This window comes from Rhinolophus sinicus, chromosome 12 (assembly GCF_057876585.1).
Source record: "Rhinolophus sinicus isolate RSI-liver-muscle chromosome 12, RSI-T2T, whole genome shotgun sequence".
NCBI classification, from domain to species: domain Eukaryota; kingdom Metazoa; phylum Chordata; class Mammalia; order Chiroptera; family Rhinolophidae; genus Rhinolophus; species Rhinolophus sinicus.
Window position 1 is genome coordinate 27,097,638 of NC_142512.1, and position 26,754 is coordinate 27,124,391.

Below are 26,754 nucleotides of genomic sequence, written 5' to 3' on the forward strand. Positions count from 1 at the left end.
CCAAAGCAGGTCAGACAGGGCTCCAGACACCACGGATGAGGGGGCGGGCAGGAGAGGGCCCTGGACCGCGAGTGCCCCCAATCCCAGCTTCTCCTTTCCATGCTGGGTTTGGTCCTAGAGAGCAGAGCTCAATCCTGTGCCCCCACATGGAGGGAACACCAGGATACCAGCGTTCATTGTCATCATGTCTGTTAGTCTGGGTTCTCCAGACAAACAGAAACCATTAAGAGCTAGATACACACGTATACATACACACTTACCTACTTATTTATTTATTAAAGAGGAGTGGCTCACGCGATTATGGAGCTGACAAGTCCTGAATTCTGCAGGCTGAGTGTGCCAGCTGGACACCCAGGAGAGCGGATGATTTGGTTTCCATCTCAAGACTCAGGAACAGCCCGATTCAGTTCCAAAGGCAAATGGTCAGGCTTTTTGTTCTACTCAGGCCTTCAACTGACTGACCGAGGCCCATCTACATTAGGGAGGGCAATCTGCTTTCCTCAGTCTACCGATTTAAATGTTAAGGTCATCCTGAAACACCCTCACACAAACCCAGAATGCCTGACCAAATATTGGGGTACCCTATGGCCCAGTCAAGTTGACACAAACCATCACATCCAGATTTGTACTTTTGTGTGTTAGTCCTGGGTGCACAGTGCTTTAGTTTACAGAACCCTTTTCACTGATACACTTATTTTATTTTTACTAATTCCTTGTTGGGGAGCGGGGAGCTGGAGCAGGTATTGATGGCACTATCCCCATTTTACAGACAGGAGACTGAGAAGCCATCTAGGTAGGAGGTCATGGAGCCAGGGCTGGAACCAGCATCTTCTAAAGAATCTTAGGGACAGATGACAGGTTGCTTGCTGTGTGCTTTCAGACATGTGCTCAAAAGCAAGGGTGTCAATGATTTGGAAGGTTTCTTGGACAAGAGTGGGTGGCTTCCAGGGCCAGTGATTCTTGAACCTGGCTGCACACTGGTATCAACTGGGGAGCTCGGAGAAATGCTTGTACCTGGCTCCTTCCCCAGGGATTTTGATTTTATCGGTCTGGTGCCTCTGGAATATTAAAAGCTACCCCCCTCTCTGACCTCATGACTCTAAGGGGCAGCCAAGGTTCAAAACCACACTAGGCTCCCTGCCAAGAGCGAGGCAGGGGTGGGGGAAGCAGCATGGTATGTGCAAGGTTGACACATGCCAGTGGACGTCAGAGCCCGAGTGCCAGTAGGGGACAGCTAGCTCAAGGGGACCGACGTGGCGGTGATCTGTGGAGTTTATGAAAGGCTTTCTTCCTTTCTTGAGAGGAAAAACTTTGACTTTAAAGCAATCTTAGGCCCCTTTTAAACAAATTGAAATGTCTTTCAAAATTGGCATCACCTTGAGAATTCCAAGATAAATCCACCCCACAGAGATGAGGGCAGTAGTATTTACTGAGCACCTACTATGTGTGAAGCACTGAGTTCCTATTGTCCTCTGTATACTCCCAGCAACCCAGAAAGGTAGGATGGTCCCCCTACACCTAGGAGGGGACTGAGGCTCGGGCGGGAAAAGAACTTGCCCAAGGTCACACAGCAGTCAGGATTTGAACTTAGGGTTGCTCTCCTCCAGATCCATGCTAGGGGTGGTTCTGTCCCATAGGGGACACTTGGCAATGTCTGGAGAGATTTTTGGTTGTCACAACTAGGCGGGGAGGAGGTGCTACTGGCATCTTGTGGGTAGCGGCCAGGGACGCCGCTAAACATCCTACAAGGCACAGAGGAGCATTATCCAGCCCAAAACATCAACAGCCCTCAGAGTGACACACCCAGTGACCTCAGCCTGGGCTGCACATTAGACCCATGGAGGGGCGGGGGGACTTTAAAAATCCTGATGCCCAGGCTGCACCCTGACCAATTACAGCTCACTTTCTGGGGTGGGTCCCAGGATAAGTTGTTTCCTAAAGCTGACCAGGTGGTTCCAATGTGTAGCCAAGACTGCTCTAAACTACTTACACTGGTGGCTTCTGCTCCATCTGAGGGATCCTGGGGGAGGTGTACAAAATCGTTCTTCATGGCATATTCAGTAGCAACCCTCCCAGAATCAAAGGCCAGGGCTCTGCTCACTGGTTCCTTCCGGAGAGGTGGACTGATGACTCACCAGAATGGTGGTGGTGGTGGTGCGGGAGGTGGACTGGAGGGTTAGTGGGATGGGGAGGTGTCTGCCAGTCTTCCCTTTGCCTCTTGGGGCCCACAGCAAGGAATCTCCCCAGGTGGCTACCAGAGCTTCCCGAAGAGACCAAAGAGCGAGGCTGCCACCTAGTGGAGGAATCGGACAGAACGGCCCACTGGTTGAGTGCCTGGTGGATACCAAGAGATGTCTGATTTGGTTATCACTACAGCCCAGTGAGGGAGGTGCACACAAGGGCCCCAGGCACATAAAGATGAAGTCACGTGCTCTAGGAGGCCCCGCCTGGATCAGGGTTTGAGCTGGGATTAGCACCTGTCGGCCCCAGAGAGAGGCCACAGGCCTCCCTCTCCATTCTCACACTGGTTCAAGAGGAACAGGAGTCCTGGACTGGACTGTCCGATTCCCTTCTGGTGTCTAGACTTCCCCTTGATGTCCAGGCAGGACCTGGGAGTAAACAGACCCTCTGAGCTAGCACAGCCTAGAAATTAATGGGCTGCCATCTCCAACTGCAAATCCAAACTCAAAAGGGAAACTGAACTTCCTCTGGGCTCCACTGCAAAGGTCCAAAGGTGCCCGTCTCCCCCAGAGGGTGATTAATAAACAGGGCCTGGGTGCACACTCAGGCAAGAGACTCCAGGACCCCGGAACACGTGGATGTAGGTGCAACCCACCTCCTGCCCTCCCGCACACAGTCTTGAACAGTCCACGTCAGCCCCCATCTTGCCTCTCTTTCTCTGACCCTGAGGACAGTCCTGGGTGCTGCACCACTGTGGGCTCTTCAGACGTGGCTGAGGGTCCTCGGGGGCCTTGGAGAAGTTGTCCTTTCTTCTCTTCAGAGAAACCCTTCCTCTGGCTACAAATGGAGTGAAGAAGAATTCCTGCAGACAGACAGAAGGACATGGGGAAGAGAGAGAACTGAGAAGAGGAAGGGCCAGGTGCCACGGGCTCCTCATTTCACCCTCTAAAGAATGTTTTCCTTATTTGGCACAAAAAGCAACTGAGACACAGAAAGATAGAAAAACTTGTTTAGGATGAAATAGCTACACACCTGTGATCAGAAGAAGGGGAGAGTAGACTCACCTGCAGCCACAGAGACATTCAAGGACTCCAGTCCAGGAGGCAGCTGCCAGCCGGGCAGGATGGTAAGGAGTAGCTGGCAGGAGGCCTGCACCTCCTGGGATAGGCCAGAGCCCTCATTCCCTGCAGGGCATGAGGGCAGAGGATTAGGGATGCCTCAGCTGAACACAGGTGCTCAGGAAATGCACGTCTGAGCACAGAAAAGTGGGGACAGCTACCTACCTAGCACTAGGAGAGTAGGCCGGTCCCAGAGGAACTCCAAGCAACTAACAATGGGGATCCCAGATGACCTGGAAATCTCAGGCCTGGGGCAGCCCACCGTCCCAGCCACCAGCCAGCCCTGCCGGGCTTTGGCCTAAAAGGGAGAAAAAGAAATCATGTTCTAGCTCACCAAACTTTCCTGAGAGCTCTGGCCGAGGAGGAGCCCGACCTTGCCATATATTCATTCCCTTGCTGAGCCATTCAATTCAGGCAGGCTCTGGGTGTAGGGCAGTGAACAAAACAGGCCAAAATCCCAGCATCACGGAAGGGCGGTCAGGGAGGGCCTCACTGGAGTGACTTTTGAGAACAGACGTCAAGGAGATGAGGGAGCACTGTGGAGACATCTGGGGAAAGAATATTCTAGGCAGGGATCAGCAAGTGCAAAGGCTGAGAGGTGGCTGCTTACCTGGCATGTGTGAGGAACAGCAGAATAGCAAGGTGGCCAGTGGGAAGGGAGCCATTGAGACAGGAGAAGGAACAAGGGGCCACATAAGGTAGAGCCTCAAAGGCCACTGAAAGGACTCTGGCTTATTCTCTGAGAGAAATGCAACGGCTTTGAAAGGTTCTGAGCAGGAAAGTAACATGGTCTGACTTAATGTTGCAACAGGATCACTCTGCCTGCTGTGTTGAGAGCCACTAGCAGGAGCAAGGAGATCCGTTAGGAAGTTTCCACAATAATACAGGCAAGAGGTGATGGTGGTTTGCATCAGAGTGGTAGCAGTGGAGACGTTAAGAAACGGTGAGCATATGGAAATAACTTCATGGTAAAACCAAAAGGATGCGTTGACTGGTGAAAAACGGGGGGTGAGAGCAGAAAGAAACGAGGATGACGCCAAGGTTTTGGCCTAAACAGCTGAAGGGACGGAGATGCTGTCGACTGAGCTGGGTGAGTCTGCAGAAGGAACATGTGTTGGGCTTTGGAAATGTTCAGTCGGAAATGCCCCTTAGACAGCGAAAGACAGCTGTTAAGTAGGCAACTAAATATGTGAATCTCGGGTTTAGCAGCAAGATCCGGGCTAGAATATACACTTGGGAGGCATTCAAATATAGATGGCATTTAAAGCCATGAGACTGGATGACACAAAAAAAGAAATGAATATACAGAAAAGAGATCCAAGGACTGAGACGCGGGAGACCTGAGGGATGGTCAGGGGAACCGTCAAACGCGGGGCTATACTGACCCCTTGTGTCCAGCACTGGAAGCAGAGCTGAAGACAGAAGCATGCACCAGGAGAGGGGTTTCTTTACTTAGGTTTGCCCCCCAAAATTAGGTTTTTGGTGATGATGAGTTTTTTGTTTTTGTGGGAGTTTGTTTTTTGTTTTGTGTATGTGAGAGAGAAGATGGGAAAGGCATAGACTAGTCACTGTTCAAAGAGTCTTTTAAGCTGTGCCCCTACTGGAGGAACCCAGGATTCCTGTCCACCAGCTCCGCCCAGCTAAACATTTACTGAAGACCGACTTAGTGGGCAATGAGGCCCAGTGGTAGACTTGCAGGAGGGGCAGAGAGGTATGCCTGGGGAAGGAGTGCAGTAAAGGGAATGACACCAGAAGTCCATAACTTCAGATTCTGCTCCACTTGTGGTTTTAAAAACTTTGGGATCCTTCCTTTACCAAAGGGATTTAGAAGGATGTAGGAATTGCTGCCAACATGCCCCCTTTCTTCCCCTCCCCCCAGTGAACGTCTAGCTGTGTGCCTTTGGAAAGGCTGAACTTAGCTTATTTCTGTTCCTTTACGACTCCCACCCCCTCACCTGTAAAAAGCCATCCAGGTCATCAGTGGAGAACACATCCATCACCTCCATAGCCCCCGCGCTGGCCTTGCTGACGACCGGCGTGAGTGGGCAGCTGTAAAGTTACCCCAAGCCACGTATGAAGCTGGAGAATCTCAAGCTCGGTGCCCTCTCCTCCCCCGGCCCCCAAGGGTTAGGGATGAGAATTCTGGCGATAGGGAGGCCTGCCTGAGGGATCACCAAAGGGTCAAGGTGCTCAGGGTTTAGGGACGTCCGTGCCTGTTTCTCCGGCTGGTGATGACTTGATCCACTCCGAGGAAGTAAGCGGAGCGCAGCACGGCCCCAAGATTCCGGGGATCCTGGAGCCCTTCGAGAACGAGCCATAACTGTTGGGGGTCGTCTTCTGGCCTGGAGTCCCCAGCCTCGGTCCAGGGCCGGGGCCGCAGCGGGCTCACCTCCATGCAGACGCCCTGGTGGACCTGGTGGCGGCACAGGGCGTCCAGCTTCTGCCGTCTGGGCCGCAGCACTGGGATGTCGCGCGCCTCAGCCGCGCGGAGAAGCTCGGCCCGCTCCCCTTGCAGCCCAGACCTGCCGGCCTGGAGCAGGAGCCGGGCCACGCGGCGGCGGGCGGCCCGCAGAGCCAGGAGACACGGGGACAGACCAAACAGAAGTTCCAATCCCGCCGCGGACCGCGGGGTCGGTGCCAGGTCATCTAGTAGCAAGCGGCTTAGCTCCTCCCCACCGGGCCGCCGCGCCGCTTGGGAGAAATGACGCACGAAGAGGTGACCGAAGCGAAGCCAGGTCGCGCCCCCGAGGGCCGAGAGTAGCGACATGGCCGATGGCCCTTGCTGTGTCCTCAGAAGCGGTCACTCCCCACGGGGCACCCACCGACCCCCAAAACGGGTTAAGGGTACCCCACGGCTGCCTCCACCCCGTTTCCTCAGAATGAGGAAACAGCCCTGACTCCCCATTCGAAGAGTGCCTAGAAGCAGGTAGCCGAACCACCACCGCCCCCTCCCCGACTCCCACGTGGGCTACTCCACTTCCGGGTACGGGCGGCCCCGCCCCATGCCCGGCGACGCACCGCGCATGCCCGGCCGCCAGGCCGTCCCTACAGCGCCGCCTGCCGGGCTGGCTGAGCAGCGACCACCGCATCACGGCCGGCGGGAGGCGGTGATCAGGGCAGAGCTGACCCTGCTACAGGCTTCATTCTGTGCCCTTCGAGGTTCCAGGAGGCTGGAGCGTCGCATTCACCCAGGCACCAGCAAAGGACACTTTAAGGGGATGTGTTCAACCAGGTCAGTGGTGGTGCTTCCCTCCCCACTTCCAGTCCACCACCGGATGCTCGTGATTTTCCTCAGAAGCTTCTCCTGCTTCCAGCCCCTCCTCCGCACCTCCACTGTCTTGTCAAACCCACAGCACCAGTTAGCAGAACCCGGCAATAACTTCCTATCGCGTGGTGGCTGATTCTCTAGATGACAACTTTCTGCCTGTCCTGCGCCTGCTGACAAGCCACTGATGCCCTTGGCCCACAGGTAATGGTTCGCAGACCCCCAGGGATGCAGGCAGGAGCCATCTTTTCAGCCCCATCTCACTCATGCACTAAGTTCTGTGCTGTTCCTACAACACTGCATCCTCTTTCGGGCCTCTGAGCCTTGCACAACCTGTTGTCTTCTCTTCAGGCTGGCAAACTCCTACCCATTTTCAAGACCCAACCCAAATCCACATCTGCTACCTAAGGTAATCCACACTGCGAGAGTGAGGCCCTAAATCTACCCACTTTCCCACTCACCTGGAAGAAATTCTGAGACACAACCATCCCTGACCACAGAGAAGGAAGAAGAATAGAAAGGCACTCCTGAAGCCAAGGTAGGTTATTGCGATTTTTTTTTTTTAATAATTATTATAGTGAAATTCACTTGGGAGGCACGCCCTGATATTCTGCTGCCACTGTCAGAGTAGAGTGATGACCCAACTGGGGGCTGAGAAGCCACAATTGGGCTTGGAGAACTGGGACGGGGAAGAGAAGGGGCAGTGGGGCAGGTTGAGGAGGAAGCGTGGAGCCCTCAATCACCATTCAGATAGGTGAGGGGCTCTCTGCCACCTCATCCCTGAGCAACAGGTGGTGGGATGTAAGAAGATAGGGAGAAGCCCCCCTTTTGGCCACGGTCCCTTTCCCAGGTCAAAGGCAAAAGACCAAGGACAGAAAACAAAGGCCAAGGAGCCGAAGAAGGGGACCAAGAACAAGTCAACAGGTAAAACAATTAGGGACACTACCTTCTCTCCCCAGCCCACTTTCCACATTTGTGGTAGAAACAATTTGACAAGATAAAAAAACCTCAAATTTTATAAGCTTTGGTGAGGATGGGGAGAGAAACTGGAATCCAGGAGTCCAGAAATTAACACCTGCAGTCCAGAAGCAGGAACCAAGCCTTGAGGGTCGGGGAGGAAAGGGGGAGCTCCCCACAGGAAACTAGGTCACCTGCTCCGTGGGCCTCATCTGGATGTCTCCAATCTGCAGAAGGCACAAGGCTTGAAGCAGCCAGGACACTCTCCCCGATGCCCTTAAGGCCTCCCTGCTCTCCTCCTCTGGGGATAGTTGGGCTTCTCCAGCATGTGAACAGCCAAGGCCAGACTTACCTGGACATGTGGGGGTGCGCTGAGCACATAGATGACAGCCTCGGCCACATCTTCGGGTTTGAGACACTGAGAGCAGCAGGGGAAAGGGGGGTTGAGATGAAAGCAGAATGGCTCTAAGTTCCCTCCCACCACTGGGGTCCTCTCCAGCATCCACATTCCCATCCCAACCCTCCAGGAGGGGTGACGGGCTGGCTAGAAAGGTGGGGTCTGAAGGCCAGGGTTCCCTTCCCTCTGCCTTCATTTAGTGTGAGTGGCTCCATCAGGCCCGCAGGGAGGCCCCACCTTTATGTGTTCATAGGTGGCAGCTGCCTTCTCAGGGTCCTTGTCATGGAGTTTGAAGGCGAATTGTGTCTCCACCAGTCCTGGAGAGATGCACTGGGCCAACAGAGAGGGCCTGCTCAGGAGCTGAGCTTCGGCCCACCCCCACCCCAATCAGAGGCCAGGCCTTGGGGAGATTGGAGGGAAAGGATGGAAGCCATAGGGCCCCAGCTTCACAGTGATGGCTGCTCCATGTCCATTAGCTGCCTCCTCCCTCCAAAGCTGTCACTGGCAATTATCACAATGGTCTCTACCATCTACAGAGCCCTTACTATAAGCCAGGTAAATGTTTTACAAAATGGTGTCTCAAAAAAAACTCATAACCTGATAGATATTATCATCTCTATTTAACCAATGAGAAGACCGAGGCTTAGAGAAGTTCAGTGAGTTGCCCAAGGTCATTTGGCCTTCAAGGGAAGAGCCCAGAGTCCTGGTTTCCAGCCATTATGCACCTGGTTTACCACAATCCTTTGCTTTCCCTCAGTCTCACCCCACCATGTTCCATTCAGGCCAGTCCCCTCCCACCTCAAAGTCAGTGAAACAAGTACTGAGCAGGGCCACACAAGTAGTGGCAGAGCCAGGAGCTCTGTGCTCAGTACACTCCCAGGGGTTCTACGGTAAGCCACACACCCCGGACAGACACCCCTGGGCAGTGTGTATGGGGGGTGGGGAGGGTCCCCAGCAGGGCCAGGCCACACCCTCACCGTAGCTCGGATGTGGGTCTGGGCCTCCCGAAGCTCTTGCCTCAGTCCCTCTGTCAGTGCAGTGACGGCATACTTGGTAGCACTATAGAAATGGATCACAGACTGGGGTAACACTCGGTGGCCAGACATGCTGAGTAGAGGGAGGGAAGGAGAAAGAAGTGAGTGATGCTCCAGGGGGACCAGCAATGCCCTCTGCTGGGCCAGCCAACCACATCACCTAGATGCCACAGGGAAGCCTGCTACAGACGACCTTGAGAGGCCATCCTTGCAGCCCATGAATCTAGCTTGTTATTTCAGCAGCTCCCTACTCGTTTAGCAGTCTTCCCTCTGTGGACCACAGAGTCCATTCTCCTGGTCATGCAGGCTGTCAAAGTTCCCTCAATTTCATCTGCCTATTCACGGATATGGTTCTACTGGGAGATCTCTGGGGGCAGAGGCCATGTCTCCCTGCTCAGACTGGGAGCTACCCAATGATACTGTGTCGCCTTTCTTTGTACGATGAGGTGGGGTTCATTCCAGGGCCTGAGGAATAGAAAACCTCAGTGCCAGGAGAGCCCCCAGGCTTTAGCTGCAAAAAGAAGGGGCTGAGCCACCCATTCCAGCCAACTAGGGGTGGCACTTGACATACACTATTCTTTCCCTCACCATAATCATATTATTTGGGTGTTAACTGAGTATTAAATCCCTATTTTACCACCAAGGAAACAGGTCCAAAGAGGTGCCATGAGCTGCAGCAGATCACCCAGCTTGGAGTGGTGAGTGGTGAGCTGCTCTAGCCCTCGGCCACCTGCCTCACCTGTTGATGTTAATGATGTGCCCGTCGTCCACCTTCCGCTCCTTCATGGACTGGTAGGCTTCCCGTGTGCAGATGCTGAGAGCCAACACATTCACCTGCAGGCCAGGGAGGGCAATGGGGTGTCTCCAGCATGGGTCCATCTGAGGTGAGGGAGCCAAGACAACCCGGGGGATGGGGGGGAGAGCATTCCCGAGCACTGTCCAGGTCCTAGCAGAGGCCAACAATGGGCCCAGGGCACCTTGCCTTAGGTGCTCCTCCCCCTAAAGCCACCAGCACCAGCTGACGGCAGAGGCAGCTCCTCTCCCTGCAAACAGAAATGGAAATCCCCTAAACTGACCCATGATTCAGGAACCTTCCCTGTCTTGGCTGTTTGCCCTGTAAACAGCAGAACCTCTGCCTTAGGGAACCATCTCCTTTTCTTCCCCAAATACCCTGCTCTTCTCTGGGACAGTGTCTCTGGCCCTGCTTGCTCCTAAACAGCCTAAAATCCTTCCTAAAATGGATTTAAAAATGTCTCTCCTCCAGCACAGACCCTAGGCTCTCCTTGCCTTACCCAGCTCCTCTCTGCTCCTTTCCTGTCCGCTCCCTGTGGAGAAGAGAAGGCCTGAGCCTCCCTCCTTTAACTTCTGTTCCATCGACAAGATGAGGCACAGAGACCCTTTAGAGGGTCGGGTAACTTGTTACAGAATGGCTGGGGACCTCCCAAAGGCACGGGGTCTTCCTGCCTTCCTTGGCTCCTGCCCACTCCTACTTGTTGTGGCAGAGGTGACCCCAAATTCCCCCCTTTCAAGGTCTGAAGAAGTATCTCTGCTCTAAAGCTCCTGGCCAGCCCCTCCCCTTAGCCTCACCCAGGACAAGCAGAGATAAGGCTTTCAGCAGGTCCTCCTGTCTCGCCTCTCCAGAAGAGACGGGACAAGCTGGGAGATTAGATGTTGCTCTTTATCAGGTGGCAGAGCCAGGCTTCGGGACAGAACACCCTCAGTGTGAAGCTGCCTCAGCAGTCACGGCACAAGGACACAGGAGGCATTCAGCCGTTTCTGGTCCTCTAAGCACTATGGGTTTGTGAGGCAGAGAACTCAGGTCCTGAGAACAGACGGAGTAGGAGAACAGGTCCCTTGGCATCAGGGGAGGAAATCTAGGTCTGGAGGGTTAGGGGTGGGAGTGGAGAAGATGCCTCATACGATGATCCTAATAGAATTACATAATGTTCAATGAAAGGGGCCTTAGGGATTCAATATAAGTCCCTCATTTTACAGATGGGCAAGTTGAGGTCCTGGTTTAGAGACCCACCTACTGCTGGTAAAGACCACAGCTCAGATCTCCCAGCAGGTTCTGAGGGCAGGGATAGTGCTTCATTTTCACTGTTCATTGTTTCAATGTTCCCTGTTCATTTCGAGGCCCAAGCACCTGGTAGGTGCTAAAGCTACTGTGAGCAGATATGAAAAGAATTGTAGGGGAAAAGACACATCCCATTTACATACTGTTTTCAGCTTCTCAGAATACTTTCATACCCTAATATTGCCCCATAATACCGTCCAGAAGTTGAAAATCCACAGGCTGTGTTTGATCCACACATAGTCATAAAACATTTTAAATTCACTTCCAACATGTATGGGAAGGTTTCATTCATTCAAAAAAATAATCTATTGAGTGTTTACAGGCTGAGGCTATTAATAGAATAAAACAGATAAAAACCCTTGCCATTGTGGAGCTGAGGTTTTGATGAATGTAGGGGGGGTGGTTACGGGGAGGGGAAGGGTGTCACATAAAACCCACGATCCCCACTCCTCTCAAAGAAACCAAAAATTCTGGCCACACTGCCCTACAGCAGCAACACTAGACTTCAGCAGTGGCTGCCCCCAGACACGGCAGTGCTCTCCACTTACCGCTGATCCCACCCAACCTGCCTCACTCATTTATGTACCTACCTGGCCCCAGGGACATTGGAGTTTCTGACCCCAGATATTGATGGTATTGGTGTGTTCATCCCAATTAGATGTGACAAGACTGAAGCTCAGAGAGGGTCACTACTTCCCTGAAGCCACATAGTTACTGGCAGGGCTGGGTGAGACCATCGCCTCCTGTCTCTTTGTTCCTTTTCTTCCCATAAGACCATGTTTCCAAGCACTTGATACAGTGCTAACATCAGGGGACATTCAATAAACAGCAGTTGTTTCCCCCCACCCATCTCTCTTCCAATAGAGGGAAATAAGTCTGGACTTTCAGAACTGCACCCGGTTCTGAAACAGGGGCTCAAAGGAAAAAAGAATGAAAAGGTATAGCCATCCATCCACTCACTATCCCACTGGTAGGGAAAGAAACACGGGGACAGTGAAGGTGCTCCATGGTGGGACCCCAAAGCTCCCTCTTGCGAGATGTCCTATCCCGAGCAGCACTCTGGTGCACAAACCCCTGGCTCCCTGCTCTCCTCCCAGCCTCCCATTCCAGGCCCGCAGCCCCTTACATTGAACATCTCGTTCCAACCGCTGGTGCTGCCTGAGAGCAGGGTGTCAGGCCGGGCCAACCCAGCGTTATTGATGCAGATGTCCACACCGCTGTGCTGGCAGCGGATAGCCGAGAACATGGACAGGATGTCCTCTTCATTTGACAGGTCGCATCTGTAGGGGATCAAAGTCCCGGGGTAGCCTGCACTCTTACATTCAGCAGCCAGCTCCTATGAAACCCAACAGGGGTCTAACTGGAATGAGCCGCTCACTCCCACACGCCCCAGCCAGAGACAACCTCCCTCCTTTGGCGGCCACCTTTCAGTCATGAAGATGCTGGGACTGCCCATCCCCAAAGCTCGTCCTCTTTGGTCAAAGTCCAGGGGATGAGAGCACTCCCTGAGCGAGGGCAAGGAAGTGGAGGAACCTTGCGGAGGAACTCGAGTTTTCAGTACTAAGAAGGGGCTGGAGCTCTGAGGGGGCCAAAGCAAGATCCTGGGAATGGTGTGATATTTCTTTTCTGCCTCTCTCAATAGGAACACCTCCTGTGCTCATAGGTAAGATGCACCTCTCACCCCACCCCATGCTTCTCCCACCAGTGCCAAGAGTCACTGAGCTGATTATGCTAGGGCCTCAAGCTCCTCTCCATCAGCTCCATCGCCTCATCCAATCCGTCCCAGAAGGGCTTATATCTGAACTATCACCCTCCTGCCACAAATTGCAGCCAGGGGCTTAGAGTTCTCACACATACTTTTCAGTTGAGCCCGACTGCCAGTCTCTCCTTGCTCTGCCTAGAAGAAGGGTCAGGAAGTCAGGACAGATTCTCTCTCTCTGTCCCTTAGTGCTCCACCTTCCACCCCAAAATTTCTCTGAAAACTATGAGGCAAGTCAGATGGCAGGAGGCACTGGCACCCCGTACATTACCGGGGCCATCACCATACTGAAGAGCTCTGAGAGAAAAAGCCCTGAGAAAGCAGAGCCACTGAGAGATGGCTGTGAAGAAAGCTGACATTCAGAATCAGAAAGAAACGCACTTTGTGGCCTTGGAGGCCAGTGACTGGGCACCTGAACCTGTGAAGGTGACCACGCATATGTGCATGTCTGGGAAGGAGAGCGCTGGGGAGTGTGGGGTGCCCTAGAGGAAAGCGAGCTTGGCCAGCCACCCTGGCCTGGAGCCCTGCCTCTCCCCAGACAAACTGGGAATGAAGGGCTGGATCAGGTGACGTAGGAAATGCTTTTCTGCTTTAACTTTCCGAGAGTTCAAAAGGTATAGTATGGTCTGGGACTCAGCAGCAACCCCCTTCATCCAGTTTTACCTACTCAAGACCACCTCAGGAAATGGGGATTCTCTCTGTAGGAAGCCAGAACTCAAACTGTTTTAATATCAGTCAATAAAAGCAGACTATGGTCAAAGAAACCTGGAATTCTCCCCACCCCCGGCAGGCAACTTTTCCCTTCCTCCTCCAGACTCAAAGCCCCACCTCAGGAAAGCCAGAATGGAGGGGCTGAGGACATGTTTCTCCCTGTCACTGCCTTCTCATTGCCCTACCTGTCCTCATCTGTCCTCAAAACTGACCTGAAATCAGTCCCCTCACAGCGGAGGCATTCTCCCCTCATTATAGGAGTCAGCATGGGGTGAAGTGATCAGCTTGGGGATTCCCCTGGGAGTCAGGGACCCCTTTTCCTGGCTACTTTGGGGTGGCAGAGTAGGAAGAGAAGACATGAGTGGCTTCAGAATGAGGGAATCCAGTGGGTAAGCCCTGGCCCGATCCCTCTGGGCCCCAAGGCTCCTGAGCAACTCCGGATAGGAGAAAGGGAGGGGCAGTGTGGCGCAATGGTGTAGCCAGGTGACCTTGGGACTAGTTAGGAGGCTATAAAGTATACCTTTGGTCAGCAGGGGAGGGACAGCCCTCCTTCCTGCACACCTTCTCCCTCTGCCCCCACCCAAGGCCTCCATTCTCTGCCTGAGTAGTGGTTGATACAATGCCCTGCAGCTAAGCACGAGCCCAACCCGAGAGTGAGCTTGCCAGGCAAATCCAATGACCTATGATGGAAGTTTCTCTTCTTCCTCCATGCTCCATCATGGCCAACTTGTCTTTGAGCCCTTGTTGCTCACAGCTCAGCTCCCAACCCCACGTTAAAGAGAAAAACCAGGAGTTTCAGTTCCACATTGTTTTGTCCCCTCAGGGTTCACATGTTTAATGACCTATGTCACCTACTCGGTCCCACCTAAAGACAGTGAAACTGGAGAAAGTTCTACCTGTGAATATCCCACTGGCAGTCCCTTATGCCCACTGGGTAGGGGGTTAACCCTCAGCTTTGGAGTGGGGGCGAATGAGGGATTAGCCTCTTCAGAATAGCTCCACTTACACCCTAACCCACCCTCAGACCTGGGTGAAGAATGATCATCATTAAAACCTCTAGCGCCTGCTCACTTGGCTGCCCAGCCACTTTGCTTGGCTTTGTGGGCTAGGTCTGGGGATGAGAAGAAGCAACCCAGTAGCCAACTTTAGGCTCTGAGGCCAGAAAACGTTCCTTCCTTCTCCCTGGCTACCTAGCTAGTCCCTGACCTCAACCTGGGCAGGAACGTAGGAGAGGGAGAAAGATGCCTTAAAGTCAGAGACTTGGTACACTGGAGCAGGGGCTGTCAGGGGAAAAGGCTCCTTAAAAGACGGGACTTTAAAAAGCGAAGGTAAAGACCTGCCCTCAGGGATCAAAAAGGCCATCGCTACTAGGCCCCTGAGCCCGTTGCAAATGGCCCTGGGGTGGCAGGTAAGTGAGGGCAGCCTCACAGCCTGACTCCAGCCACTACCCCTCCCCCACCCAGACCCAACCCCAGCGGAAACGACGCCCCCCAAAGCGACCTGCTCCGAAGGTATGGCCTTACCTCTATGCTGCTCACGGTGCGGGCACAACCCACCACCTTCAGTCCCTGCTGGACCAGGGCTCGGACCACGGCGGCGCCGATGCCCCCCGAGGCTCCCGTCACCAGTGCTAGCCGGTCTCGCCACCGCTCCATGCCAGCCCTGGCCATGGTCCCGAGTCGCCCGCCCACCTCGTTCGGCGAGCTGGGCACTTGGACAGCGGAGCTCCGCCCCAGGTCGCAGGGGATTAGCCGCTTTCTTGTCGCCGCGGCGGCAGCCCCCGCCCGGCTCCCGTCCGAGCCACGCCTCCACCCTCCTAGCCTCCGGAATCGGCCACTTCCCGCGGGAGGAAGGCTGCAGCCTGGCGGCCCCGCCCCTTCCGGCCCCGCCCCCGGGGAGGGGACCTGTTCCTTCTGCGGTGCCGGCAGGAGCCTAAGAGTCTTGGGGGCTTGTGGTCCTGCTTTCCTGGTGAGCTCTTTCCCTTGAAGCAGGGAAACCAAGATTCAGCCGGAGCTTGCTCCAGACCCGAGGAGGCACATACCCTTGCCTCTTGCTCAGTAGCCCATCCCTGTTCCTGACCCTTAAGGCCAGAAGACAAATTAAGGTTAAGGTGACTCCAACGCCCTACTAAATCAGCCAGTGGCTGATCGGAGGGATTCGGCTCAAAGACTGACTGCCTCAGCCTTCAACATTGGGAGACCTTGGGAGGGACTCTCAACCCTACTAACCAAGGAGAAGTGATGGTTAAAAATGAAAACATCCCCAACACGTGTCCTGGGGGATGGATTCCATCCCAATGGCCTTTCTCCAAATGTCCTGGACCCTCCCACTCTCGTTGGAGCAAATATATCACCATGTACACCAAAGAGGAAAGCAACAGCTAACATTTATTGAGCATTTACTGTGATGGCATTTTTAAGCACTTTAAATGTATTAATATGCACAACAACCCTATGAGATAATACCTATTAATACCCTCACTTTGTAGATGACTATACTAAAAGGAATGAAGCATGGTTTGGACCACAAGCAGTCTAGTCTCAGACCAGGGGATGTGTTCCTAATCTGCCTTCACTCCATTCTCCCTTTTGTCTCTTAGTTGGGTTGTTGGTTTTGCTCACCTTGCTCTCTGACCACTTAGGATATATTTCATCAAAGCACTGAAACCTGCCTAATTTCTGCATTAATATAGCCATCCTTCCAAAGAAAAACTATCTCTGCATAACTACTGGAATCCCTTCACTGCAAGCAATGGAATAAGCTGTGAATGTGGCTAGCTTATTCATTCAACAAGCACTCATGTTTGGCCCCAAGGGCGAAGATTAAAAAATAAAACTAGCCCTTGCTTTTATGGATCTCAAGAGAAAACTTGACTGCAGCAAGTGGCGGAGAAGGGATTGAGCCCAGATCAAAGGACTCTAGGAGGCCCTTACTCATTTTTTAATGGATTCCAGGATGAAAGCAAACAAGGGTCAGAGAGGAATCATGACTCATTTTACCTCTGCCACAATAAAACACTTAGATTTGAAAAGACAACTTTTCTGATCAGGAGGGGGATCAAAGAAATGCCACCAACTACAAAAATTAAATCTCACTAAGCTTCTGCTGTTGCCCACTTGATATCTGATTAGAAATCTGATGAAGGGATAGAGAAAGCCCATAAAACTCACTCCGTCTCCACTGCACAGAGGTATTGAATGCCCCTCGGTCTGCCTGCTGCCCACCAAGTGTTACCAACATGCAGTCACAAAGCTCTAAGCACATGTGTTTATTGAACTATTGATTCAACCTTGTAAATGGCAGCCAAAGGCTACTCATGGGGGACTCTCTCCTTCAGTAATTCAGAGAGCTTGTGAAAGAAGTAAACTAATGCCATAGTGACTTTGTTGAAAACCAGATAAGGAACATGCACTTGCACAGTCCGCAATGTGGTTAGCTCTCAGTGCAGCTTTCCGATTCCAATTCTACCCACTGAGTAATTACTTGTCAGGCAACCCTTGCTTGAAATTCTGCCAAGTTTTGTTTTCATTCTTCTAGTTCAATATCAACCTCTGAATTTAATGTGCTTTGTGTTATGTATCAGGGAACTTTCAATAATAGCAACTAAAAGTCTCATGAAAAAGATGCTAGCCAGTATTTAAAGGTATCACAGCAATTTTATTCTATCAAAACAAAAGACTGAAAACTGCTTTTCTTGATTGTCAATTCTGATCAAGGTAAGAATTTTGTCTTCAACAATCTGTATCTCTATCCTCATTTGCTCTTCATTCTAACATCAACACTAGCCAAGTATCAAGTCCACAAGTGGCAAATATTAAAATACTGCCACACATTAAGTAGAAACATGTACACCGAATTTTTCTATGCGTATTAATAAATATTCTTTATTTTAAATTTTGCACATTGCTCTTTAACATTACATCCAAACATTTTGCAAGTGGATGTCTACTTTGTAAAACCATATATTCAGCTCATTGTCATTTCTGTACAGAAGTATAAGTACAACATTACTTTTTGCCACTAAGTTGCTTTAGTAAGTCTCACAGGAAGAGAAACATTTAATGAAAAGAGATGGCTTAAATCATATGGCAGGCCTGCGCAGCCACGCAACTAAAGACACAAGCCTGAAGAAAGAACAAACTAATGAGGTTACCTCCACCGTCTCCCAAAACAAGAATGAATCACATTGATTTAAGATAAAATTTTGCTGTAAGTCACTAAATTAAGAGTTTTTTGAAAGAGAAGGCGCAGTAGTCATCTTGAGTGTTTCATTGAAAGACAGAGCTATTTTATTTATTTAATTTGCTCCAGCCGTTGTCAACCAACCACTACAAATGGGCCTCTTGTGATCATTTAAGCGGCAGTATTTATTAAATTTCTCCTTCAGATGCTGTCGGTATTGTTCTCTATTGCTGTAGAAAGACTGGTTATTAGCCATAAATGACTGTATTTCATCTTGTGAGATAAAGATTTCCTCATCTGAAGTACATTCAGACTCATCCTGCAAATTAAAGCAATAGTTAAGACTATGACTTAAATTAAGAATGGAAAATGCTACGCTGACGGAGGACAGCTAAAAATTAAAGTAATCTAGCTTTTTGTTTCAATTCAGTCACATAAAGCCTTTAATTGGAATGTTTGCAGAATAAGCATTTCATCTGTCTTAGAAAGTACCAAGAATAAAATCTAACTCAACTTAGTTTGAAACTCTAAATCTGTAATTTGTCCTAGAAGACTGTGAACCTCGCTAAGTACCAACATACCTTTTGCCTCAAAAAATGACTAATTAGAGATGGTTACTAGTTACCAAATTTTAAATAACCGGCCTTATCTCTAGCTAGTCCTATGTTGAAACTTTTATCTCTACAAATTAAAATGTAACATTTTCTTAACTTATGAAATAAGTTACACAGCAGCATCATTAAACTTTATAACCATATAAAAAAAACTAGTATTCTAAAGGATTTGGTTCCATTAGGTTCCTAATTACTTTAGAAAAGACACCATCCTTCTTCTTTTCACCTCTTCCAAGATCCACACAAACTGCACTGGGTCACTCAGAATCAGGTAAAACCTCAAATATCAAGAATTGGAACCAATCATAAAAGGTTTTCCAAGTTCAGTTATGCTTTTATCCTATATAACACCTACAGGAAGTAACCTAGAAAGTGGGCTCCAGTTCAGATTCTATATTCTTTCCTGGTCTGGAAGGATGGCTACTATAAATTGCTACTATAAAAGGCAGTTTGCTTACAATAACCCTCCTCTCCAAGGAGGCAGACTCCTGGACATAATGCTAATTCTATCCCCCTCCCCCAACTAGTTTCTATCTTCAGACAGAGGAGGACAGGGAAATGTGCTCCAGAGCAGTTGCAAAAACCACTAGTGGAAGAACAGAATTGAAGTCACCAAAAAAATAAGGAAATACTGCCCTTAATTTCTTAAAAGCTTTCCCGCACTCCCAATTTTAAAACCTCAAAATTACTGTCCCCTCCCATATCTACCCCATGAGCGATCAGTTATTCACAATAAGACATCATGGTTTACTTACAAGGAGTTCAACTAAGCTCTTGGCACCTTTTCCAGAATCAGGACCAAATGATGTTTCTGTAGGTTCTGCAAACTGTGGTACATTTTTCCTATGCTCAAACCAAGGCAGTGGCTGCCCACCCTTCTCAGAGCTGCAGCAGCTTTCAGGATGTGCATCTTTGGTCTTGTCGCGGTGAAACACTGTGTGCACGGTATTTCCTGAGGTCTCTCGATTACCTGGATCTGTAATACAGCTTCCAAGCTTTTGGATCTGAAACCACAGCAAAGGATTTCCCAGATAAGAAGGCAGGAAATAATAGCAAGTATTCTTTAAAGAAAAAAATATGCCCTGACAGTTGTCTTAAATTTTTTAAAAGAATACTAAATAAAAGCAGCAGCTGAAATTCACTAGACACTTACTACATACCAGACACTATGCTAACCCATCAATATAATCTCATTTCATCTTCACAGAAGCTAATCTGATAGGGCCCTTTATCTCCATTTTACATATGGGAAAACAAAGATCAAGCAAACTGCTCAAGACTACATAGTTAATACATTTAAAAATATTATGAAAAGAACGAATTAGATTCATGACTCTCATGAATTGTTAAGACAAATGACCACACCAGACAGACACAGACAGACAGACAGACACACACACACACACAATGAGCAACCAATGGAACTGCGTAAGTTACTCATTCTAAAAAAAAACAGAAAAAAATCCTAGCCACTGAGATGCACACTTAACCACACCAAGGAAAATAGGTTGTTCTCCCCTCAACAGCAAAGGCTTAAGAATTGCAAGCTATGACACTTACATGTTCATCACATTTCAACATCTTGCTTTTCTTTTTCTTCTTTTTATTTTTTCCTTTGGTGGTGTTCTCTTCGGAATTTGCCCAACATTCAACACAACTATCACCATCATCCTCTTTGTCTTCACAGTGATGAACACAGGAGTCATCGCCTGCAGAAATCAATCGTCTCTGATTTATGTGCTTACATCAGCCATGTAGCAGAAATAATTGGGAAGCTTAAGCTGAACCTACCATGTTCGTCATGATTACAAATGCCTTCAGTGCAGGCAACATCTGAACCCTCTCGAGAACCTGTTTCACTCCCTTCCATGCTAGATGAATATCCACAGTCACTACCATTACAGTGTGGAGATAAGCCTGAGAATAAAGTGAGTGACAATTAACATACCAATAAATATATTAAGACAAAGAGAGAACCAACTGAGGACCACAAGAAAACTTCAAAATTGATGGCTTACTGAAAGTAGAAAGTAAATTAAATAATGAAAATATGATTAGGGATTTACAGTTTTTTGTTTCTTATCAAATACTAACAATTCAAACACCAATAACTCAAACACCATAAAGAAAAAGGAAATATTAAGTGTCTGACTAAATTATATGATATTCTTGGGGCTATAAAGCAATTCCTAAATTCTAAGTTACACCATCTCTCAAAGCTCATACATTTAAAGAAAGAAAAAATTAACTGAAGAGTTACTTGTTAAAAAGAAACTGTTTTTACTTACCTTTCTTTATTTTAGGGGACCCCAAAAGATTGCTGCTGCTAGGACAGGTACAGGATGTATTTTCATTGGTAACAATTACTTCTACACAACTATTACCATCTTCAGTGCTGCCACAGGCTTTGCAGCTGTTTTCTATGAAGTCTGTTTCCTGTAGGATCAAATATTAAGAGATGGTTTTAAAAGTTTTACCTCCATAATGGCTATACTTTAATTTCCTTAACATTAACCAATTAGATAGGAATTATGAGGTTAACAATAAAAAAAACCTATTCTCATGAAAAATTATTAATTCACTTCAAGACCACGAACCAACTAGAGCAAGTTAAGAGTTAATGGTATCAGGTAAGTCTAGGATAGCAGTTCTCAAAGTGTGGTCCGCTGGCCCTAGGGGTTCCCTAGGTCAATTGTTTTCATCATAGTACTACGATGTGATTTGCCTTTTTCACTTTGACACTTACACTGATGGTACAAAAGCAAGTGGTGGAAAAAGTTCCTGGTGCTTTAGCACAAATCAAGGCAGTGGCAACAAAAGTTACTAATAGTCACTATAGTCTTCATTTGTGAGGCACTCTCAGAAAATAGATGATTAACAGCTAGATAGAGAGAATTTCACTTAGGTCTTTGAAGCATAAAAACATTAATTTTATTAAGTATCAACTCATGAGCAGATGTCTTTTTAATACTCTATCTGACAAATGGGACGTATGCTTAAAGCACTTTTGCTGCACACCAAAGTACAATGGTTGTCTCAAGGAAGAGTAATTGTGCAACTGTTTGAGTTGCAGACTGAACTAGCTGTTTTTTTCCTAGAACATTAATTTCACTTTAAGGGAAGAATGAGAGGCAAACTATGGCTAGCCACACTTGGATATTTAAAAGACACTTGCTGAAAAATGAAGTCAAGGAAAACAATGGACAGTATTTGTTGTCAATGATATTCAAACATTCAAATTAAAATGAGAATTTTGAAAACTTGCATATATAAGTACAATGAGCTTGAAGCTTCCCAATACTTAAAGACCCTTCTAATGAGATCAGTAGTGGATTTTACGTGATTATCTAATATTATAATATAATGAAATGTCAGTATCTTGGAAGACACTTAGTGAACCAGTATCTTTCAAATAATCAAATTGTGTTACAAAATCATGCATGACTAGAACATCTATTTAAAGTGCAAGACAGACCAATGGATTTTAATTTAACAGTATGAAAAGGTCATTGACAAAGTGTCAGGTTCCACATTGCAACTAATCTTTAAGAACTACCATTTGTTGGGACGACTGGTTGGCTCAGTTGGTTAGAGCACAGTGCTCATAATACCAACGTCGCTGGTTCAATTTCCACACAGGCCAGTGAGCTGCACCCTCCACTAGACTGAAAACAATGACTTGACTTGGAGCTGTGATGGGTCCTGGAAAAACACACTGTTCCCCAATAAAAAAGAACTACATTTGTTGAATTGTACTGCCAAAGAAAAATATCCACAACTATCTGAAAAGGTTTATATTAAAATATTCCTCTCTTTTTCTACCATAAATATCTCTGTGAGACTTTCTTCATGTTTCAACCAAGTTAACATTAAGAAACAGACTGAATACAGAAGCAGATATAAGAATCCACCCGATTCCTTTTAAGCCAAATATTAAAAAGACTTGCTGAAGTATGAAATAATGCCACCCTTCTCACCTTTTCTTCTGAAAATAGTTATTTTTCAAAAAATGTTATTCATGTTAACATATAATGGGGTTATTATTTTTAAAAGAATTAATCATTTTAAATTTCTCCATTTTAATTTCTAACACAGTAAGTGTTGATAAGTATAATCCACATAAACAAGAGCTCATTGGGCACCTTACTTTTTAAGAGTACAAAGAGGTCCTGAGACCAAACGGTTGAAAACTGCTCTAGGCCACGCATGGAGTTCACTTTCCATATTTGGACTTTGAACTAACAACATACTAAGGTCAGGGAAAAGATAAGTATCCAACGTTGTCTTTATAAAACAAACACATGACATAAAAAAGTTTGGCTTATACAGATTATAGTAGGAAAAAAGCCAATATACAAGCTGCAGGAGCTCGTATTCTGGAAAAAGCACGGTAAAAATGCCAAAATTTAGCAAAAAGCAATACTATATATTCATGAGTCAATTTTAAAGACTATTACCTTCTCTTGGCTTACTTCCTTCTCATCTGCTGTCTGTAAGGGAGTAGGAATATCACATACACATTTATTTTTTCGTCTGTTCTTCCGTTTTTGGCGTTTCTTTTCTTGCTTGAGTTCTCTTACTCGTTCCTCCTCTGAAAATTCTTCACAAAGTTGTTCCAATCGGCTAATACCTTGCACTTTTTCCACAGTCATCTATTACAAAAACAAAGTTGAGAGTGAATATTGGTCAAAACTTTACTTGCTATGAAAATTCTCATTTGTTAATTTCAAATAATACCACACCCACAGAAACTGGTATTTCATGCTGTAATTTTGCCAGGCAGTCCCCACAAAGGATCTCAAATTTTAATACCTTAATCGATGACAGTCTTCAAATCTACTCAGGAAGTAAATATACAACTAATCCCTGCGGGAAACGTAGACTTATACACACTCCTATTCCAAACCAGCAATATTCTAATTTCTAATTTCAGAATTTTAACACAGCCAAGTAAACATTCATTTATTTCTTCACACAATGAGAAGACTTTAACCTCATTAGGTGATCTAGTTTCTGAAGACACAAATATACACAGAGAAAAGGAATAAAAAATCTGTTCAGAAAGAACTAGTACAAATCTATTCAGATTCCTCAGAACAGTGCTTAAAGTTCATGATGGGCTTCTGCAAAAAGGGTTTGTAGCTTTCATACCATTTTCAAAAGGGAATGATGAACCAGTTAAAGGGTTACAATCACGCCCTGGGATACAACAAAACATTCCCTAGCTAACCAAAATTTTATGTTCTACAGGGTATAACTGAAAAAACTGTTACCAAATCACAAGCACTAAACCCAATTAGCAGCATTATAAAGAGCCTTCAGTGTGCTTCTAAGAAGCAGTTCTTACATCATGGCATTTCCATAGCACTGACTTTACATCGCTGGACATCAGTGGGCAAACTGGGACTCATTGCAGGTTTCTAATTTTGCCACTTATTTTGAAGCTCCTTTTAACTTTTCATTAGTTGTTTCATAGCAGCATCTTGTTAAATAATCAACTTCAGTTTTCTACTCTAAGAAAGTCTAAAAAAAAATCAAGGCTAGCCAAGTAACCTGACTAAAAAACCAAAAAGAAAAATCCACCAACTTCTTCTAAATCCCAGTTCCCCAGGCAACCCTCCCCTACCCCCCAGAAACCACGACATTGTACCCACAGGCTGCAGCCCTCTGAGGCAAGGGCAGGCTGGTGGCTTACCTTAAGACTCAGTTCAATAGCCTAAGAAAGCGTGGGCACCAAAGCAGCCGACTGTTCTTACCTCAAAACTCTTGCGTAAAGCGTCAACACCAAGATAGAAGAGCATCTGCCATGTCTGCTCTTCTGCTCGTAGCTTCTGCCAGATTCGATGCAGTCTCTCATAAAGATGGATTCCCAGACAGGTCAGAACTTCTTCTTGAGCTATATCTATTGTCTTAGCATGCCTTTCTCTTCGCCTGTAAAAAGAATAAATCACACATAATTTCTAATAACCTTAAGCAAAACAGTAAAAGATGGATAACATTATCTGCAAGTTCAGGTTTTAAACACAATCTTCATACCTAATAACAACCTAGTAAGACGGTTATACATCCGAACTCAATTAATGTATAGATAAATACATAAGCACACATGTATAACCAATGAGAAATACACATGCAGGATGAACTCAGCCCTAATACTGGTAAAAATAAGGTAATTCAGGAACTGGCCCTAAAGAGATGGTTTTGTGGGCATAGAGAAGTCACATATAAGTGTCCAGTTCATAGAGGCATGACAGTTCCTTTCATTTTCCAATTATAGCAAACGCCTATTTGTTTTTTTGTTTCCTTTTTTTTGAGGGGGAATAAAGGCAATGCCAAAGTGATTCGATCAGGAGCAAAAGCCCTCTGGGCCAGTCTTTAGTAGAAGTGTTCATACATAGAACTTCAGTGATCAGTGATCTAAAAGAAGTCTTTGTATTCTAAATGCCTCGCAGAATGCAGGCACTCAAATGAAAGTTGGTCCACAAAACAGAGGGAAATGGGTTCAGTTTATTCTATAACAACTTTTTCTGATTTTATTTTCACAACAAAACCAGAGATAAAATTTTAGATTCCTATGTAATTTCATAATAATATACACAGTTCATGAATTACATTCAATAAAGTATTCTTAACCCCCTGCTGCTAAGGCATCACTCCTATGCAAAAACCATCATTATGAACAAAATTTAAACATGGAAATGCATGGATGGAGGGGGGAAAAAAATCCCTTCTAATCATTTTCAAATGAAAATGATAATCTATAATAATGAAAGCCAAAAAAAGCCTGCCTACTTCAAGCAACAAGGAGCAGAGAGGTCTGAACCAAACACCACAGAACACTTTCTCCCTATTTTTACTTAAGTCAACTAAGAAATGTGTATTTTAAAGAAAACAAAATCTTTACAGGCATACTTTAATTTATACATAAATCATAGGTACTGAGGCAGAAGGTGATGGAAATAAACTTTCAGTAATAAAATGAAGCAAAGCGCTAGATAGCCCGTTCTAGCAAATTACATACTCATACCCTCCTGCGAACTCTGGCTCAGCACGACCCAACAGATGCGCAATGAAGTCTGTTTCACAGCAAACGTGTATGTGTCGTTCATGTGGACAGCACCGCAAGCCTTCATAAAGTGCAGCACAGTATCCCTTCTCTTTGCTGCAATCAAGTTCACCAATAAGGATATTGTATGCTCGGAGGACTTTATTTTTGCAATCAGTGCAAAACCTGTTGAAAAGATCAAAATTAAGAACCGGCTGTGTAATTATTTCATGAGGCATATCACAGTGTGCTAGATGACACTCCCCTCCCCCTACAGCATTAAAACAAAGCCTCCATACACTATGAAAAACATACACAAAGAAAAACATACACATGTAAGGTAAACACAAACTTAGGGATTACATGAGTATAGCTAGATCTCCATTTGCAAATGATTTTTAAACTAGAGAAGCACAGGGGCCTAAAAGAATGAGGCAGATACGTACTTGTTAGTTCATAAAATACATGCCAAGAAAATATTAGTTGCCAAGGACTAGCATATCTCCAATTCAAAAGCTATTTGTACAGGTGAGAAATAAAACAACAGAGGCTACAAACCAATGATTTGTAGGATCACTTTCCTTCAGCCTCTGAAAATAGTTGGCATCGTCAGCCAGTAAACTTTGATTCAAATTTTTACATTTTATGTTACCACTAGTTAAGCACAGGGTGGGGGGTAGGGGCGCAACAAAGGGAGTGGGAAAGTGGTACATGTATTCTTAGTTTACTGGTAGCTTCCAAAATGTCACATTCTTTCTTCCAAAAAAATGCATGTTTCTCAATACACAGTCATAACATAGACAACATATACATCTAGATGTGGTTTAAACTTAAGTGGCAAAAGTGTAGTAGAGCATGAAAATTGTAGAGGATGACAAAATTTTAAGAAACCAAACATTCTTCAACCAGAAAGAAAAAAACAATAGAAGCCTGGTTTCTTTATTTTCTAATTCCTGGAACTAGGAAAAACTTTGTCTGGTGAAAAAGCCAGGCTTATAATATTAATAACTACTTCTCTCAGACGATCAGCTATGTTAGAACAAGGAAATTTTGATCTCTTTGATTCAAATTCATCTCCCTAGGTGAGCGCATCTATGCCCATGTTTTCAGCCAACATGTCTCTTGACGCCACAGCCTTTGCCTAAGGGCCAGACCCATACTGAAAAATGGGGGCCATCATAGGTCCATGAGGCAGCAAGTTAAACTCACTGTCCAAAACGAAGGGCAACACTGTTCCTTCCCTATGTTCCCCTCCACCCATGTTTAAGAACACTACCATTCACACAGTTACCCAGGCTGGAAACCTCAGTTAATTCGAACTCCTTAGGTCCCTTATTTAGGGCAGAGCCGACTGGTATTAATTCTTTCTTACATCTCTCGTAGGTCCTTTCTTTTCAATTCTCTCTTTCTGTTT

At 47.0% G+C, this 26,754-nt stretch overlaps 3 protein-coding genes and 1 long non-coding RNA gene across 14 annotated transcripts in view; 1 reads left to right on the forward strand and 3 right to left on the reverse strand.

Annotated features, from left to right (window-relative positions):
* Positions 1-245: 245 nt before the first annotated feature.
* Positions 246-6,264, reverse strand: MRM1 (mitochondrial rRNA methyltransferase 1). 3 transcript variants are annotated; one of them, XM_074320940.2, is made up of 6 exons: positions 5,513-6,264; positions 5,255-5,348; positions 3,465-3,597; positions 3,246-3,365; positions 2,890-3,043; positions 246-2,293 (listed from the first exon to the last, which is right to left on the reverse strand). In XM_074320940.2, the coding sequence occupies exons 1-6, from the start codon at positions 6,064-6,066 to the stop codon at positions 2,098-2,100; spliced, it is 1,251 nt and encodes a 416-aa protein (XP_074177041.2). In that variant the 5' UTR covers positions 6,067-6,264; the 3' UTR covers positions 246-2,097. The 3 variants fall into 3 exon arrangements, with proteins under 3 accessions (XP_074177041.2, XP_074177042.2, XP_019588067.3); XM_074320941.2 differs by having other exon boundaries at positions 2,157-2,293; positions 2,837-3,043; positions 5,513-6,242; XM_019732508.3 differs by having other exon boundaries at positions 2,157-3,043; positions 5,513-6,242.
* A 194-nt stretch (positions 6,265-6,458) lies between these two features.
* On the forward strand, positions 6,459-15,090 carry LOC141569019 (uncharacterized). The gene is made up of 3 exons (XR_012492416.2): positions 6,459-6,768; positions 6,916-7,102; positions 14,963-15,090. It is a non-coding gene; the product is annotated as an uncharacterized LOC141569019 (long non-coding RNA).
* DHRS11 (dehydrogenase/reductase 11) lies at positions 7,104-15,169 on the reverse strand. Of its 5 annotated transcripts, none has more exons than XM_019732511.3 (7): positions 15,023-15,169; positions 12,156-12,365; positions 9,692-9,786; positions 8,896-9,025; positions 8,156-8,248; positions 7,874-7,939; positions 7,104-7,748 (listed from the first exon to the last, which is right to left on the reverse strand). In XM_019732511.3, exons 1-7 carry the CDS (start codon positions 15,167-15,169, stop codon positions 7,707-7,709), a joined length of 783 nt encoding a protein of 260 aa, XP_019588070.2. In that variant the 3' UTR covers positions 7,104-7,706. The 5 variants fall into 5 exon arrangements, with proteins under 5 accessions (XP_019588070.2, XP_019588069.2, XP_088658216.1 ...); XM_019732510.3 differs by having other exon boundaries at positions 9,692-9,831; XM_088802090.1 differs by lacking the exon at positions 12,156-12,365.
* A 2,186-nt stretch (positions 15,170-17,355) lies between these two features.
* Positions 17,356-26,754, reverse strand: part of GGNBP2 (gametogenetin binding protein 2) — a 28,681-nt gene continuing 19,282 nt past the window's right edge. For 3 of the 5 annotated variants that reach the window (XM_019732507.3, XM_074320935.2, XM_088802087.1), the window contains exons 7-14: positions 25,323-25,526; positions 24,052-24,226; positions 22,753-22,947; positions 20,584-20,731; positions 20,087-20,212; positions 19,856-20,004; positions 19,051-19,299; positions 17,356-18,000 (exon numbers count right to left, since the gene is read on the reverse strand). In XM_019732507.3, coding sequence (XP_019588066.1) covers positions 17,797-18,000; positions 19,051-19,299; positions 19,856-20,004; positions 20,087-20,212; positions 20,584-20,731; positions 22,753-22,947; positions 24,052-24,226; positions 25,323-25,526 — 1,450 coding nt within the window. In that variant the 3' untranslated portion in view covers positions 17,356-17,796. Of the gene's footprint in view, positions 18,001-19,050; positions 19,300-19,855; positions 20,005-20,086; positions 20,213-20,583; positions 20,732-22,752; positions 22,948-24,051; positions 24,227-25,316; positions 25,527-26,754 lie in introns of all 5 variants that reach the window. The other 2 variants (XM_088802088.1, XM_019732506.3) reach the window with 1 other exon arrangement.

What these genes read in the sequence shown, in the direction of transcription:
- MRM1 (XM_074320940.2), bottom strand. Translation starts at nt 6,066, where the DNA reads ATGTCGCTACTCTCGGCCCTCGGGGGCGCGACCTGGCTTCGCTTCGGT. An exon ending in ACCTGGATGGCTTTTTACAG is followed by an intron (nt 3,598 to 5,254) that starts GTGAGGGGGTGG and finishes TCTCCCTTTTAG; the next exon opens with GCCAAAGCCCGGCAGGGCTG. An exon ending in GCCTACTCTCCTAGTGCTAG is followed by an intron (nt 3,366 to 3,464) that starts GTAGGTAGCTGT and finishes CATGCCCTGCAG; the next exon opens with GGAATGAGGGCTCTGGCCTA.
- DHRS11 (XM_019732510.3), bottom strand. Translation starts at nt 15,169, where the DNA reads ATGGCCAGGGCTGGCATGGAGCGGTGGCGAGACCGGCTAGCACTGGTG. An exon ending in GTTGGAACGAGATGTTCAAT is followed by an intron (nt 9,832 to 12,155) that starts GTAAGGGGCTGC and finishes CCCTCACCTCAG; the next exon opens with ATGGACCCATGCTGGAGACA. An exon ending in CACATCATTAACATCAACAG is followed by an intron (nt 9,026 to 9,691) that starts GTGAGGCAGGTG and finishes CCCTCTACTCAG; the next exon opens with CATGTCTGGCCACCGAGTGT.